Raw genomic sequence first — 17,820 nt, forward strand, 5'->3', positions numbered from 1 at the left:
CAAATTCTAACTTTTCATTCTATCGTTCATCTTATCTCTTTTAATATCATTTCTTTGAATTTCAATTTTCTTTATATAATCGATATACGAATGCATATCTGTGTATTAAGTCGATCAAAAGCGTTTCAATCAATTATGAAACAATTGTTTATATAAAACACAATTTAATTTTTTATATTTTTTAAATAAAAAAAAAAAAATTAAGTAAAATAGATAGAATTCGTATATCTAACGTGTCGGTGGTTATGGTCAAATAATTTTCGATACAGGTATAATGTTTTTAGTAACTTTTTTATTTTGTCATATTTGTTTCAAATTCTGTCGTAAAAATAAAAAAAGAAAAAGAAGAAACGAAGTTGGAATAAATAAAACCGATCAAGTTATACGATAAGGAAGCTATATTATGTAGTTAACAAACGCTTGATAGAAAACATTACGAATGAGTTAGCGCGTGACCGATCGTAAATATATCTTTAAAATTGTAACATTTTTGTACGTTATCGTGTCTAAACAAGAGATGGCGCGATCTGTATGTAACTGGAATTTTTTTGTTTTTCTCTTTTTTTCTCTCTGTCTTTCTTTTTTTTTTCTTCTTTTTTCAAGCATCGTCATATCTCTCGTGATGTCTCGAATGAAAGTGTATTTTCTAAAGCAAAGCAATCGTAGTTAACTTTTTCTCGGCGACGATTTTAATCGTCGTAATACGCATTTCGAAATTTCCCGCGTGATCTTCTATCGGTAAGTCAACAATTAAACGAAAGAAAATAGAAAAAAAAAAGAAAAAGAAAAGAATCGACAAAAAGGCGGGAAAATAGAATTTAAATCTTTATTTTTGTTTTTCTTTAGAAATTGGTCAGAGTCATTTATTAAATTTTGTACTAGAGAAATCTAGTAAGTTCTTCTTCAATTATTTTCGCACGTTTCGATGATATTATAGCGAGGTGTTAAAATAAGATACATGCATACGAATCAACTCGTTAACATCGGCCATTAAATGTGATACAACATTGTACGAGTACGATCTCTCTCTCTCTCTCTCTCTCTCTCTCTCTCTCTCTCTCTCTCTCTCTCTCTCTCTCTCTTTTTTTCTTCATCCATATTACGATGTGTTCCCCAAGCTCGTTTAAATAATTCCACTTGTAGCTTTCTGTACCGGGGACAGTGACGCTGAGTAAACAGGAAAGACTGCTATCGGTACGATGTAATTTAATTTGTGTTCGAAAGGCCGTACATTGTCGAGCAGAAGCTCAACTTCATTCGTTCGTTCGTTTATTCGTTCATTCGTTCGTTCGTTCGTTCGTTCGTTCGTTCGTTCGTTCGTTCGTTCTTGAATGTTATAAAAACTTTATAAAAAGAGTGACAGATAAAAAGAGAGAGAGAGAGAGAGAGAGAGAGATTCTTAGATAATGAATTCTCTCTCTGTTTCAACGAGACCACAAAATTTTATCTTCTTGTCTACGCAATAATTGAGACTATACGAAAGAATACAACGTTCATTCGATGAATATTTTCTTATCGAAATTTTGTTCTCGTGAAATCTCGCAAACTTTTTCATATTTTTCGACGAAGAATATACCTATCGATACTTCTGGTCAATTTTTTCCTCTTTTTTGTTGTTCTTTTTTTTTTTTTCCTTTTCTTTTCTTTTCTTCTTTTTCTATGAAACATCATCATTTCCATATTTCTCTCTTTCTTTCTTTTAACCTTCTTTATTCGCACACTCATTGAAAGTATTTTTGTCAAGTTACGCCATCGCAGTAATACAGACTACTACTAAAGTTATACACTGAGAGATCTGTGGAACGTAAGAAATAAACAAAAATATGTCTATGTCTGCTGTGTGTGCCTGTGAAAGAGAGAGAGAAAGAGAGAGAGAGAGAGAGAGAGAGAGAGAGAGAGAGAGAGAGAGAGAGAGAGAGAGAGAGAGAGAGTTCTTCTTCTGCCTTGTACCTCGACCGATTGCTTATCGATCTTATACACGATAATATTATTTTTGACTCATGCCGTTAGAGAAATTCGTTTTCTTTGTTTCTTTTTTTTTTTGGAGATTTTTAACTAAAAATGAAGAAAAAATAGAAGAAGGAGAAAGAGAGAGGGGGAGAGAGAGAGAAAGAGAATAAATGAAACAATTAAAAATTTGATCGTATACAAACCATCCGTAGAAATTTTCTTATAAAATCTAGTATTATATCTCGACTAAAATATATTTTGACCCAATTTCAAAGAGATCGACCAATTAATATAGCACACCCCGTATAATTCCGCTAGAATTACAAATATTCGTTGCGGCAGATTTCTATATAAAAAAAAAAAGAAGAAAAAAAAGAAAGAAAGAAAGAAAGAAAAAAGGATTAAAAAAACCGTTTCGTACAAACGTAAGATAAGATCGAAGGTTAGAAAAATAACGGCCAAGGTCATATAAAATAAGAGATGATTTAATGACGAGAAAGACGTCTCGATTCCTCGAAACTTACAATTGTCTATTTCTTTTTTCTTCCGTTTCCTGGATTTAACTATTTACTTATTTATTTATTTCATTTCATTTCATTTCATTTCATTTCATTTATTTTCATTGATCGATTTATTAATTTATTTCATTTATTTCTACTTATTTATTTATTTATTTATTTATTTATTTATTTATTTTTTATCAAAGTTACCAATAGTTTGTTGATAAAATTGCAATATTCGATCTTCAATAATACCGACAAAAAAAGAAACTCGTCGACAATGTATCGATCGTATTTATCGGTCTTCGAGATAAGGACTAAGATACATATTACGAAGATTTCCGACATTATTGCTCTCGTGTCTTGTTGTTTAGAGGGTATATGTGTGCGTATGCGTGTACGTGTACATATACACATCATAATGCAATACGTTTATATCCATGATAGTACCGGAATGACAACGGATGCTTACCGTCACTATGACAAGCCATTTATTATTATATCCGTGTTTGAAACTATGTCGACAATATATACCTGTTCACAACCCTCGGTTGTACTATTGTGTTTCCAATTGTTGGAAATTCCTTACCTACCTGATGAATAAAATTTTATTACTAAGGATGAACGAACCTTTTTACTTTTATTTAACCGGTCGTTAATCTTACAATTTATGACAGGCTTCTTTTTATCAATCATATTTTTAACAATAAATGTAAATATGTTTTTCTTCTTTTTTTTTTCTTTTTCTTTTTCTTTTTCTGTTTATTGCCCATCATATATTTTTACACTTTAAATGGTAGTACTGGAAATTTTTCTTTAGACTTCTCAATCTGGTCAAATATGTTTAGATCTTTTTTATTTCTATTTTCTCCTTCGTCTGTTTTTGATTTTCTTTTCTTTTCTTTTTTCTTTTTCTTTTTCTTTTCTTCTGAACGTTTCTAAACTTGTTGACATTGTGTAGATCGGAAAGAGAAAGTGTGTATGTCTGTAGTAATAATAAATAAAAGTTAAATATCGATCGTTGCATCCACTTTCATACGATTTAAGTTTAGTTTCTTTTTTTTTTTATCTTCGATTGCAAGCAGTATATAGATTTATTATTAATTACAGATCAATTGAATTTTTCTTTTTTTTTTTTCTTTTTTGTTAAAAGCAATTAAAAAAATATTATATGTATATTAAGAAAAGTTTCATGATTTTTTCATGAGTTAAATATTTGAAGAGTATACAAGAGTTCCGGTTAAACTGGAAATTTAATGATTTTTAGTTTTTCTTATGTTAAACGTCTTATATATATTTCTTTATCTTTTTTCTAATTAGATGTTTTAATCAATTATGATTTCTTCTTTTTTTTCTTTTTTTTTTTTTAAATTTTACTGAATTCGTATAAGATTAAAATTAACAAATGATGAAATATCCAACAGAAAAAAAAAATTAATAATAATAATATCAGTATGATTCATATGCAAAAGAACTATATAATTAAATAACGTCTAAAGTTTCTTCTAATTGTTATTAATTATTAACTTTAATCTTATATTCATTTACTAACTTCTTCACGATAACTGATTAAAATATCTAATTAATTAAAATGAAAAAAAGAAGAAGAAGAAAAGAAATACAGGATGTTCCATAAGAAAAAAAAAAAAAAACCATTAAACTTCCGATGTAATCGGAAAATAAGACGGTTACATTACTTCTTACATCTAAGATACTTGACAAACATAAAAAATTCTGAAACTTTTCTTAACATATTATTTTGTTATAACACCTCTAACAAAAGATATATTTGATTGATCCTTAATTTACAATCAAACTGTATATTATACATATACGTGTATACGTACATATTCATACATACATACATACATACATACATGTCCATATATACATATTCATAGCAATATGTACTTGGAGAACAACCACCACCACCACCACCACCACCATCACCATCACCACCACCACCATCATCAGTACCACCAATACCATTACCACCAAGCGTACCTACTACCACCTACGCTTTCGTCGTCCATTCAGCGAAAGTCGATACCGCAGATTTCGCAGCAACGCTCGTTTCGCATCCGTCGTCGCGTCGCCTTCGTCGTCCGTTGTGTTTCCGTTTGTCGTTCTCAACGAGAGGAGGAGAGTGCCGACTTATTATTATTATATCCGTGCCTAAAAGAGCGTTCAGGCACGAAAAGGTGTGGCCAATTGCCGTGTACTCTTTGCCGCCTCTCTCATAGGAAGTCTATCTCTCTCTCTCTCTCTCCCTCTATCCTTCTCTCCCTTCTATCTTTCTTTTTCTCTCTCCCTGTCTTTCTGTCTCTCCATTTTTCTTTTTGTATATATATATATATATGTGTACATATATCGAAAGCATACTAGGGTCGAACAACGTCACGTGGCGTTCTCACCAAGAGCGCGTAGCAGTCAAGTGCACGAGAGAGTCCCGAGTTCGTCTTGTTTCGTACTTTGCTTCGGAAAGCTTCGATGTCCGGTAGTGGTGATTGAGGTTAGGAAAAGGGTTGGAAAGGGGAACCATCTTGGCGAGTTTAGAAAGCAGCAGGGTTAGTGTTCGTTCTCACAAAATGGCTATATACTTATCTACCGACGGATTCCGAAGCATTTTTCCTTTCTTTGTTCAGGTATGTTTATACATATTTACGTACATATACATATACATATTATATATAATTAATTATTATCGTTATATATATATATTATATATCATATAATTAATCATTATAGATATATATATATGTGTGTGTATATATATATATTTTAAAGATATATATGAAAGAAAGAAAGAAAGAGAGGGAGACTATTTTTATCGAAGGATAAAATTATAGTGGATATTTAAATTTCCCGCGCTCTTTCTAATTGTTGGAATATACCGAAATGGATCTTGCATTAGTATCATGTATTTTATACGTTGTATCTACATATATCGATGTTTATTATTAAATGTATGTCTTTTCTTCGCAAGCGTGCGAGTGTATGAACGTTTGTTTCTGTATTTACATATATATATAAATATACATAATATGTGCCACTTTAATCAAACTAGACAAGTATTATCGAAATTATTGATAATAAAGAAATGTTCAAATCAATTGAAATGATAATATTTGTTTATAAAGTAAAGATTTGGAGAAAAAAATACAAGGGGAGGAAAGAAAATTGAATCGTTACATTATTGATTTTTCATATATTGTTTGTTTGAATTAAAGAGGACACCCTGTATATATTCGGGAATATCCGTGTAATGCCAGGGATAGGGAGGAATGAGAGAAAGAGAGATAGAGATACAGCGAGCATGGCCTGTATTCGCAGATGGGATAGCTAATATTTGATTTGGTCGGGCAGAGTGCGTTCTACGTTAATATGCGAATATGCCGAACGAAATTTGTGCTAATGTAAATCAATTTCCCGTGTAACGCATTTCGCATTATCATTCGTATATGGATTCTCTTTCTCTCTTTGCTTTACTCTTTGCCGATAGATACATACACACATACATACACACACATATATATATATTTAGTTATACAGAGATCTTACATATCGACATTTCAAGATATCCTACTATTACGAGATATTTAGAATATATACGTACACCAATTTTCCCATATAGATATTTCACTAAATTCTCTTCTAATTCCTGTCCTTAACGATTACTTAAAGTCAATCTGTTTCACGCTAACGTATCGCAGAATAAACAATCAATACCACCAACAACAAGACTCATCGTAAATGTCACTGTGTATCTGTCTCGCCTACTCTATGTGTCTCTCCGTTATGTATACGTGTATAAATACTATGCGAATGTGCGCTTCTCTGTAAATAGGCTGCGTGACGCATTCATTTCTGTTCGGTAAGCAGCCACACGGCTTAGCCAGTCAAGCAACTAACCAACCAGCCAATGTGTCGTCGAGTTACCGTCTCCATCTTCGAATCATTTCGATCAAGTTGATTTTGTGGAAATTCGTCTTCAGTAGTTGTTTTATCGATCATCTCTTCTCTTACTAGTCGATACATTTTTTGGAATCATCATTTTCATTCTTTTCGTCTTTCTCTACTTATCTCCTCTTTCTCCTTCAGCCATCGTTCATATAACATTTCCAATATCAATCGAGAGAAACCAACTATTCTCCTCTCTTTTCCTCCTCCTCCTCTTTCTCCTCTTCCTCCTTCCTTCCTAGCTGCCTAGATGATACATCGGGTTATCACGAATTAATAGGTTAAGTGAAAAATTTCCTGATTAAGATCGCAATTCGCACGATCATCACATCGACGTAGTATGTTTCGTCGGTGTGTGCTTGTGGTTATGTTCGAACGTTGCATAATATATCGGTGCAGTGTCAGTCAGTGTCAGCGACGAACGTACGAACGTACGAACGAACGTACGAACGAATGAACGAACGAACGAACGAATGGACGAGTCAGTCAGTCAGTCAGTCAGTTAGGCAGTTAGTCAGGCAACCAGTTAGCCAACTAGCCAACTAGCCAGCCAGCCAGCTAGCCATCTAGTTAGCTAGCTAGCTAGTCAGTCAGTAGGCACAGCAAAGAGCCTGGAACTACTATTATACTATCACTGCTATACCGTCGTAATAGGGAAACTGTACTGCTTTGATCTGTTGTGTAGTAGCTTTTAGGTCGCTGACTACTCGAAACTACTCAGTTTCGACAGAAACCGAAACTCCTCTTCTCTCTCTCTCTCTCTCTCTCTGTCCTCTTCTCTCTCTTCCTCCCCTATAATTATCGTTTCGTGAAATGTCGATTCGGTGAAAGCAACGAGATGCAAATTGTTAACAACGTGATGTCGAAGAATTCTCATTTTCTTTTTTTTCTTTTTTTTTTCTTTTTTTCTTCTTTGCTTGCTCCTCTGTTCAGATATAAAATTCTTCTCTCGTTTCAACGAAAGAGAGAGAGAGAGAGAGAGAGAGGGAGAGGGAGAGGGTGGAACGATATATGTCCGAATGATTCGAATCTGAATCGCGTGTCGAGACTGAAAATACACATATGTATGTATCTCAGGAAAAGGAACGTATGTAATATCCTAATCACGTAACATCGAGTATAGAATTCATAGATAGATATCGTTTAACTTACCCTTTCATCGTTCCGCGAATCGTGCAACGACACCGGCGACATCTGTTTGTCTATGACAAATGATGACAATCAATGCACGTTTTAAACTGAGATCTCTCTTTCTCTCCCTCCCCTCTCTCCCTCCCCTCTCTCCCTCCCCTCCTACCATTCTCTCGATTTCTAAAAGCGACGCTGGTCGGCCATGTTTCTTTTTCTTTTTCTTTCCCCATTTTTTTCTTTCATCGATAGATCCTTTCGACGAAGGAAACCTTTAAATTCTCATTATTTTTTCTAGAAGAACAATGACATTCTCGTTGTATTGCTTATAGACGAAGAAGATGAAAGAAAGAAATGAATAAAAAAAAGAGAAAGAATATAATGAAAGAAAGATGGATTCCGTTATTAGAATAAACGAGATCAAACGTCATTTTCTTTCAATTTTAATCGTCCTTTCTCAGTATTTCTCAGGAGTAAAATAGTTGTAGTAATAGTAGTAGTAATAGTAGTAGTAGTAGAGTAGTGGCAGTAGTAGCAGTAGCAGTGTAGTAAGTAGTAGTAACGATTCCCTGTCGCATCTTTATCGATTTGCCGCATTATTATTCGAGCAGTGTATTCGATATGCCCGTAACGCGCGCGGAAGAAAGACAGAGCGAAAGAGTACAGTACTCGAGGCTCTCAGTCTTGACCTTAAAGAATCTTACATCACGTACATAATAGGTATATAACAAACGCATCGCCCCGACCTGGTTTTATCGATCGTTCGACTAAAAAAAAAAGAAGAAGAAAAGGAAATTGCGGAAACATTCTTACAACAGCACCGGTCTTAATGAATTCGATCAACCCCATTTGTTAATACTTTTTAATGATCGTACGTTTAACGATTCGTACGATCATCGTGTTTAACATTTCGATGAATCCATAGAAAATCTTGCGTTTGAATTAAAAATTTGACAAAATTGAATTTATTTAGAATTCTACGAAAAAATGAACGATCGATGGCGGACTCGGTCGGAAGTTGGCATCGGAACATAAGTGTACATGGGGGAGGGGAGATCACGTGACAATGTTCTTTTTACCTTCGATTAGATATATATGTACATATACAAATGCATATATATATATATATATATACGTATAAACGTACGCGAAACTTACAAGTAGTTTTGAATGAAACTTTAGAGTGGCGTATTTTATTAGAGCATTTAATAATCGCTCAACGTGTACCTATCATCTATGAGGATATGTATGTCTACATACGTGTTATCGATCCCAGACCTTAATAGGTATAAAGTCGGTGCCTAGAGTCGGTGCACGAGACCAACAGAGTAGTGGGTGTCTTGTGGCGGATGCATCTAGAAACAATATGGCGTCCGTCGCCACTTCGACCAAAGAGAAACACCGAGAAGTATCCTTTCCGTTCTCTTCACTTTACTTCTCTTCTCTTATCAAAGTTTGACTTGTATATTATACACTACACTTGATTTGTCCCTCTCTCTCTCTCTCTCTCTCTCTTTCTGTGTGTATGTATAATAACTTTGTAAATAGGTTCTACTACTTTCTCTATTAAAAAAATATTAGAAAATAACTTTGATAAAATGCGAGACTCGTTCGATCATCGTTTCGATTGTATCAAAATGTTAAGATTGAATTTATTGTATCGAATATTCATTGTCTCGATTATTGAATTCCAAATCGGTCTGTAAATTATAAATGTGCTTTTAAACGACTAATAGTAAAATTTTCAATGAAATCGGTCCGACTCGATTCGGTTCGGTTCGGTTCGGTTTGGACCGGCTCAATTCGGTTTGGTATGTGGCTCGTAATAGCCAACAGTTAATTAGATCTTTCTTTCTTTTCGTTTGGTTATTGGAGTAGCAATACTCGTAATTCTTTGAAATCGATACACACGATAGATCGTAAACGAAGCATTATCGCGAATTAACCTGTACAGTTACATCGTTTTAACATCCGAAGGAGGAAGAGAGAGAGAGAGAGAGAGAAAGATGATAAATAAACATCAGCATTGCCCCATTGTTTGACCTATCAAAGGTGCTTTCGTTAAAGCATCGTTATGCTAATACCGACGAGGATTATCTGATCGTGCAGAATGCGAGTATCGGTCGAGCGAAGGATGGAAATATTACGGTGTGTCGGTACAAGAGAGAATGCTTTTGTACTTTGGAACGGGCTTTCGCGCGATACATAGCTTTTTAAAATTGTCGACAACAACGATATCTTTCGGGATAACGATCTAACCTCAAAATGCAAAAATGTTTTTTTTTTCCCCCCCCCCCCTAGAAATTTGCCAACTGATTTCTTCTTTTTTCTTTCTTTTCTTTTCTTTTTTCTTTCTTTTTTTTTTCTTCTTTTTTTTTATTCTTACAAACGTCACGTCTCTGCCGAATTTAATTTTTTTCATATCATTGTAAAATTAATATGGACAGACGTATGAAGTTTTAATATTTAATAATTATATTCAATGTATAATATAATATATAATTATAATTAATAATTAATCTTTTTATGTTTAACGATTAGAGATAGATCGCATATTCATGGCATATTTTCATTTTCATTTTTCAAATAAATCTCCGAAGATTTGTTTCTATAGATTAATTATATAGACGCATCATATCTATGTAAAATGATATTTTTCTTAACGAGTGAAAAATTTCGCCCGAAATTTTTTCTTTTTCTTTTTTTAAGTCGTCGATAATAATAATATCTTTCGCGATAACAATCCAACTTCCAAATGCTGAAACGTTTTTTTCAGAAATTGCTAATATTTTTTTTATTCTTCTGGATATCACTTGTCGAATTTAATTTTTCATATTGAAATGAATCGAGAAAAATTATGTGTTTTTATACGTACGTATATGCGCATAATGTATACATGTAATATATATAATATATATTTATTATAAAGATACACATGACATCTATCTCGAATTTGAAGAAATATTGAATTTAATTTCTCGTATTAAAATAAATTTTAAATGTATATGTACGTTTATGTTTATATATATATATATACATACAGAGATATCACACTTACGTGTAAATTTAATTTTTCACATTAAATTAAATTCCAAAAGTTGTAGATATATATTTTCATACGTGTATACATACATATACATAAATATATAATAGACATATTCTATCTATATCGGATTTAATTTTTCACATAAAATGTCGAGCTCAATATATTGTATTTAAATGGTTCTTTAAATTATCGATAACGATATATTTCAACGATATAATCTCAAAATGCAGATATTTTTTTTTTCTAGAAAACTTCCCTTTTCATAAACACATCACATCTTTATTGAAATTGAATTTTTACTAATTAAAATAAATCTCGAGAGATATATGTGCTTTTACACATATATGTATTCTCAATAGATACACACAAAGATACATTAATATAAAAATAAAAGAGAGAGAGAGAGAGAGAGAGAGAGAAAGAGAAAAAGAGAGAGATCATCGATAGCAGCATAATCTCCATAGCAATTTCGTAATTCTTCAAAGAACTTTGCACATATATTGCGATTGGTGAAAGGAATGTTTCCAACTGTGTAAATGGAGACTTGTCGGTATAAAAAAATGAAGGTAGAAAATTCGAGGTACTATTGGTAAGCAATAGAACCAACATGGCGTTCTCTCTCTCTCTCTCTCTCTCTCTCTCTCTCTCTCTCTCTCTCTCTCTCTTAACTGGTTTTATCGTTGATTTATATCTTTCTAATATGTCGTTTAATTTCACGAAACATATCAACTTAACGTGATCCTTTAGCAAAGATATATAAAGAAGAAACATGAAATCTTATGTTGCTTATGCTCGATCGATCTTTGCACAGTTTGAGATCATAGTGCAAGAACCGAAGCGCGGGAAATTTGATTTCTATGAATATATACCTATACAATTGTTAGAGGCGACAAAATCTCTCTCTCTCTCTCTCTCTCTCTCTCTCTCTCTCTCTCTCTCTCTCTCTCTCACACTATGCGTTGCCGCCCAAGTACCATTACGTAACTCCAATAATGTCGACCATCCGAGGAACGTTGTGGGATCGATCGAAGCGACTCTCGTCTTCTAGACAGTCTCTCCTCGAACTTCACAATGTTGCTTTCCTTACAGTTGAGTTCAATTTACCGAATCAACTTATAGCGAATATTCTTGTTCCCGTTTTTCCTCAAATAAACTCAATCTTTCCATCGTAGAACAATTGATTTCTACGATTTTTCATCGTTTCTTTTACAAATTTCATATCGCTACGACAATGGAAATTTGATTTGTTGATCGTAAACGAAAGAGGAAGAAAGGGAAAAAAGAAAATAATATTATTGACTGGTCGTTGAGTTCGAAATGAAGTCAGAAAATTTATGATTAATCTTATCGATCGAGATAATAGATTTCCAAAGCAACGTTTTTATGTAGTACAAAAGATCTGATATTTTAATATATTTTATTTGGATTATAGAATAATACTTATTACTTGTTTAACGACAATTATTATTTCTAAACTTATTAAAAAAAAAAAAAAAAAAAAAAATTAATCAACAGAAGTTTGTGCCGGATACATAATTAAAAAGAATGAATGAAAATTCTAAATACGTAGCATACATCATAGACGTTCTTTTGATTGGTCGTTCGGTTTGTCGGTCGATTTTGGTCCGATCACCAAGAGTCGATAATTCGCGAAAGCGCGCGCGCGCGCGCTCGTTCGCGGTGTCCAATTAGCGCTCGTAACGGCAGTGCACCAAACTCGTCGAGGCATTTACGTACGATGCGATATGGAAGAAAGAGTAGGAAGAGCAGGAGTAGGAGGAGAAGGAAGAGAAGAAGAGTGAAGGAGGAGAGAGAGAGAGAGAGAAAGAGAGAGAGAGAAAGAGAGAGTAGTGATACGTACATATGGCGACACGTACGGCAAGTCTTACGAGTAAGCGAGCGTTCTTACGCTACGTTGCCAGATTCTTATTTCTTTTTTTCTTTTTTCTCTGCTTTTATTTTCTTTTTTTTTCGCATCGCGTGTCGCGTCGTCTCTATGCTTCTCGATTAATCGTTCCGTCGTCGCGTGCGCGTACGCCTTAATGATAAAAACATGAACAAGAAGGAGAGAGTGGGGGAAGGAGGGGAGGTTGCGTTGACGGAGGAGAAGGAGGAATGAAAAAAAGGGGGGTCGAAGAAAAAGTAGGAAATGGTTGGATCCAATCGTTCAACTTAGAACGAGAGAGGGAGAAAGAGCAATGACTAATACATCAACGATTCATGATTTTTCATTTCGAAACATTTTTCAGGAGCTTTCGTATCTTCATTAACGTTTATCCCGTCCCTTTCATTTTCCACGACGATTTCCTTCGAGAAATTCACCGTAGGGAACCACCTTCCACCATTTTGCGCGTTCGGCGCGCCCTCTGTGCCTTCCGGTTTCTCTTCAATTCGAATCACGTTGTTCTTTTTTCTTTCTTTTTTTTTTGTTATTTATTCCTTGTAAGAGTAAGTGGGGGCGGGGGGATGGGATGGGAGGGGAGGGGAGATGGTCGCTTAATAGAGTATCTCAAATGAACTTCTTGTTGACTCTGTTTCTCGATTTAGACATAGGAGAGGAAAGAAAGAGAGAGAGAGAGAGAGAGAGAGAGAGAGAGAGAGAGAGAGAGAGATATTAATAGGATTGATCAACGTATTTACCGTGCGAGTGGAATTAAATTGTTGTCTCCTCTCGTCGGAGAACCTTCCGCAACGCTGATCATAGTTTCTAACGGATTCTCTCGTTTCTAGCGATGACCCGGCCAGAGGTGCCCGAGGCGGCGGAGCCTGGACATATCGTAGTGATTGGGATCAATACGCTTAACCACACTACCACGCAATAACACCCCTGCTTGTCCCCCTTTGCCTCCATCGACCTCGGTATCTCTCTTCTTTCCCCTCCACCGTACCTTCCCCTCTCTTTCCGTTCTCTCTCTCTCTCTCTCTCTTTCTGTCTCTCTCTCTCTCTGTCTCTCTCTCTCTCTTTCTCGTTCCCCAGGTCTCGACCTCGCACATTTTCCCCTTCCACCCTCGCCACCACCATTGCTACACCACAGCCGCCACCTTTCGTTGTCCTCGACCTTGCCGTCGTGGATTCTTCCACGAACCGCAAAAATCCACCTCGAATTCCATGAAAACTTCTCTCGCACGAGATTCCTCATCCTTATATTCCTCAGTGTCTTTTTCACGATCCTCTGAGACAGCCGAATCCCAGATGGCGGAAGAGAAAAAATGAGAGAGAAAGAGAAAAAGAGAGAGAGAGAGAGAGAGAGGGAGAGAGAGAGAAATTACTAAAGAAAGGAAGGAAGGAAGGGATAGGGACCAACCTCTCGAATTTCTTCGTTGCCCTATAGCACCGACTTGTTGTCGGTTGTATGTGTCGCGTCCTTCTTCGCTTTACTAGCTGATGATCCGGTTTTACGAGTTGAAGGAAAATAACGGGCTGCTTGCTTTTGTCTATAATCTACGATGAAACTGTTCCAATTGAAACGGCAACAACGATGGTGATATATATATATATGTGTGTGTATATAACAAGTAGTTCTGTTGTATTCGAACAAACTATCAGCGTTTACTAGGAATTATTAATATCGAAAACATTGATATAAAGCAGTCTAAGATGCAAAAATAATATCATATTACAGCGAAGAAGAGGAACGAAGTTAGTAGCACCATAAATCGATAATGGTTAATTAAATGTCTTTATTTCTCTAACATTGTTAGACTATAAATTTACATTGTAGGACTCACGTTCGTTGCGTCGTAATGTACTTTCTCTTTTGACAGCATTTCTCGCGTCAACACATAAAATATAACGAGACGTTAATGCGTCATTACGAGGATGTCTCTGCAATCGTCGTTCCTTTCAAGCTTCGCATGGTTTGTCCTACGTTCAAAGGTTAAGATAACAAAGATAGACTAATAGAGATAGATAGATAGATAGATAGATAGATAGATAGATAGAAAGAAAGAAAGAGAGATAAAGAAAGGTTATTGTGTCGTTTGGGTCGTAATTCTTCTGATTTCACTATTTTTCTCTCTTAATCTTTCAAGTCATTCGTTCGAAAATTCTATCATAGAAAACAAAAACTTGATAAAAAGAATTTCTTCTTAGAATGTTGATTGGTTAAAATTTCAACGAGAAGTTTGTTTATTGGTTCGTTAGATCGATCAATAGAAAAAGAAAATAGGCGATCGTTTCGATTTGCTTATCGTTTAATATATAGTATGTGTATATATATGTATCAATATTCGAACGATTAGTCGAATCAACATCGAACGATCCAATCGAATGGATTAGAGAGAACCAAGGAACAATATGCAGCTCTTTGCACCGCAAGGTTCGTTGGTCCACGACGAAACTTCGACGAACGACGGTTTGCCGCAGAGAGAGCCGCGCATCGATCGGGAAACGTAACCGGAAGCTTCTGGCAAACTTCTCTGACAGCGTTCTCTGAAAAGGGCGTGTGCATCGTTCCAACGAAGAGTTAGCAAATTTATGTCCTAGTTTGTATAGGATGGACAAACGGGCCCGACTGCAAATCATTGTCTACCGATCATATTTGCCTTCAGAGACGTTTCGGACGTATCCTTTTCGTCATTTTAACCCTGATATACAAATGACCCATATATTGTATGTTTCTTATCGAGATTCGTTTAAAAAAACTTTTGGAAATATGTTGAAATTTATTTGCTAACTTGTTTATAAAATATATATATATATATATTTGTATGTAATTAACGTATACCAAAAGTTAGAGTAAGATTTTAAACTCAGTTACGATGTCGCTGTAATTTCTGTTACTTTAAGCTTTCGTAAAAGCTTTTCCCGATAGAAAGCAAAGCTCGACTTTGCGATTTGTATACATGCGCATTCTCTCTCTCTCTCTCTCTCTCTCTCTCTCTCTCTGTGTGTGTATTCTACGAACCCTCCCCCCTTTCCAATGGAAAATGGCTCGCACTCGTCGTTATCCTTTCTCCTTTAAAGTGAACGTTTTTCGCTCCAGCTCTCGTGAAATATCCGCCTAGGCGACGAGCCAGGTTTCCTGCTTCTCCACGACAGCCAACCCCCCCATTGAACCGCCTCGTCGTTAAAATCCCACCACCACCACCACCACCACCACCACCATTACCACCACTACTACCAACAACCAGACCTTATTCCTAACAAGCATAAAAGTAACGTAGAAATGTCATCGCCATTAGGAAATCGTATCACCTTGAAATGCGTTTTTAAATGATTTTCTAAGTGATTCGAATTCTATTCGACATTCGATTTAAATAAGAATGAAATTCATTTCGATTAAGAAGCTAAGAATTATGAATATGTTTAAACAACTATGACTTTGTTTTTTGATCTAAACGTCGTACGTGTGTACATATATATATATACAACACACATACGCGTGTATACACACATACACACACACATATATATATATATAAAAATTTGTATCGAATATTATACGATCGGAAAATCGATCGTCATTCATTGTGTCGTCTTTCGTCGGTTCTTTCCGAGCTCGAAAGGTGTCGATAAGGCAGAAACACAAGTCGCGCACTGTGCGAGAGAGATCGATAGAAAAAGCACCCTCTCTGGCTCGTAGCACGCGAGTGCTTGCTCCGCATGCAGTAGCGTAACACCGGTGAGAGGAGAGCAGCAGACGGTCGGTCGACGTACCGTCTATTTATATACACACACCGCGGCGGGCGTCCAGTCGAGCAACGACGACGATCGTGTCGCGTCGTCTCGCTTCGGGAGGAGCCGAACCTGCCGGCCGTATCCCCACCATTACCACCCTCGTCGCGCGTGCTACTATCCGCTGTCTCTCTCTCGTCTGCTCTTTCAATGGACGGCAGTCGACCAGAGTGGATCGCTGCCACGACGCTCGGAGCGTCGAACCTCCGTGTGTCCTTCTCTTCGATCCTTCCACGCTCTATTACGTATTAAGACTATTATTACCCATACTTTTCCTTCATTCTTATTCACACGATCTATGTATTTTAAAGACAATCGTTATATTTAACGACAACGAAACTATATCTCGTTACGACGATTCTTCGTAACTAACGCCGATCAAATGTATAAATATTATCGAACGAAAATTCTCTTTCGAGGAGATGAAAAATCGTAACTTCAAGTACTGTAGAAATTTTCATAACATTTTATATATCGATATTCGATAGATATTTCGTATTATTGATAATCTTCGATAAAGACTACCGATCGTTCATTCCGATCATGGCGAACAAGTTTCGATTTCTCGAGCTTTTACTCGAGTCCTACGAGAACGCGAATTCCGGTTCTTCTTCGCTTCTCTCTTTCGTCTCTTATTCTTCTCTCTTTCTACCATTCTTCCGCACGATGTAATCATACGAATTCGGGCTAATCGTGGCGTTTCGGTCGTCGTCGGACCGAAACGCACGAGGCGCCACGCGCGAGATGTGCCTCGAGCTTCTCCTCTCCTTTACCCATGGGCGTGATTGGCCAAGGGTCTCGAGTCACGAAGGGGGGTGGGAGGGCGAGGAGAAGGGATATTCTCTCCCCTTCGGCTCGCAAGGCCAGCGAAATTCATTATTGCTGGCACGCAAGTTGTTGTGTTAGCCGGTATATCTCGTGCTCTCTGTGTTTATTCGATTGAGTATATTTTACCGGAGTTTGCGGGAAAAGGATTCTTCTTCATTCTCTTCCAGGCATCTCTCAAAATGATACCGGATTTATACGTGGTAAGGTCTATCAAATGATTCGAAGAGAAATCGTCACGGTGACTCGAGCGAAAAAGTTTAATACGAATCAGGAATCGTTTCCTTAGTTTCAGGACCTTCGTATTTGGAACGAAAGCTCAAACCAAATCGGATTTTCAGTTCCTGCTGTTTCTAAAGCCATGATTAGAGACTGAGAGAGAGAGAGAGAGAGAGAGGGAGAGGGAGAGAGAAAGAGAAAAAGAAAGAGAGAGAAAGGGAGAGAGACAAAGAGATATTAACTTGGGTAAAGTATAGTTTCAACATAGTTTCGATAGTCGTTAATATTGTTAGTACTATTTCTAACGATTGATTCCATCCACCCTTAACGTCTAAGAAGTTTCGTCTTGTGATCGGTTTGGATCTATCGTAAACATTAAACGCGTCCGTGTAACTACGGAAACACACGACTACCACCCTTGTATACGGTAGGTTCTGAAAGAGAACTACGAAGTCGGGAAGCAGAAGCTTCTTCCTCTCCATTCGTTCGTTCGTTCGTTCGTTCATTCGTCCATC

The 17,820-nt window shown here is 36.1% G+C and overlaps 1 protein-coding gene across 12 annotated transcripts in view; it reads left to right on the forward strand.

Annotated features, from left to right (window-relative positions):
* LOC127067605 (serine/threonine-protein kinase tousled-like 2) overlaps positions 1-17,820 on the forward strand; it is a 55,719-nt gene that overhangs the window by 17,421 nt on the left and 20,478 nt on the right. The window contains exon 1 of one of the 12 annotated variants that reach the window (XM_051002735.1): positions 4,410-5,095. The exons of the other annotated variants lie outside the window; for them this stretch is intronic. Coding sequence (XP_050858692.1) covers positions 5,039-5,095 — 57 coding nt within the window. The 5' untranslated portion in view covers positions 4,410-5,038. Of the gene's footprint in view, positions 1-4,409; positions 5,096-17,820 lie in introns of those variants that run through there. 12 annotated transcript variants of the gene reach the window in all.

The sequence above is a fragment of the Vespula vulgaris genome, chromosome 11 (genome assembly GCF_905475345.1).
Source record: "Vespula vulgaris chromosome 11, iyVesVulg1.1, whole genome shotgun sequence".
Classification (NCBI taxonomy): domain Eukaryota; kingdom Metazoa; phylum Arthropoda; class Insecta; order Hymenoptera; family Vespidae; genus Vespula; species Vespula vulgaris.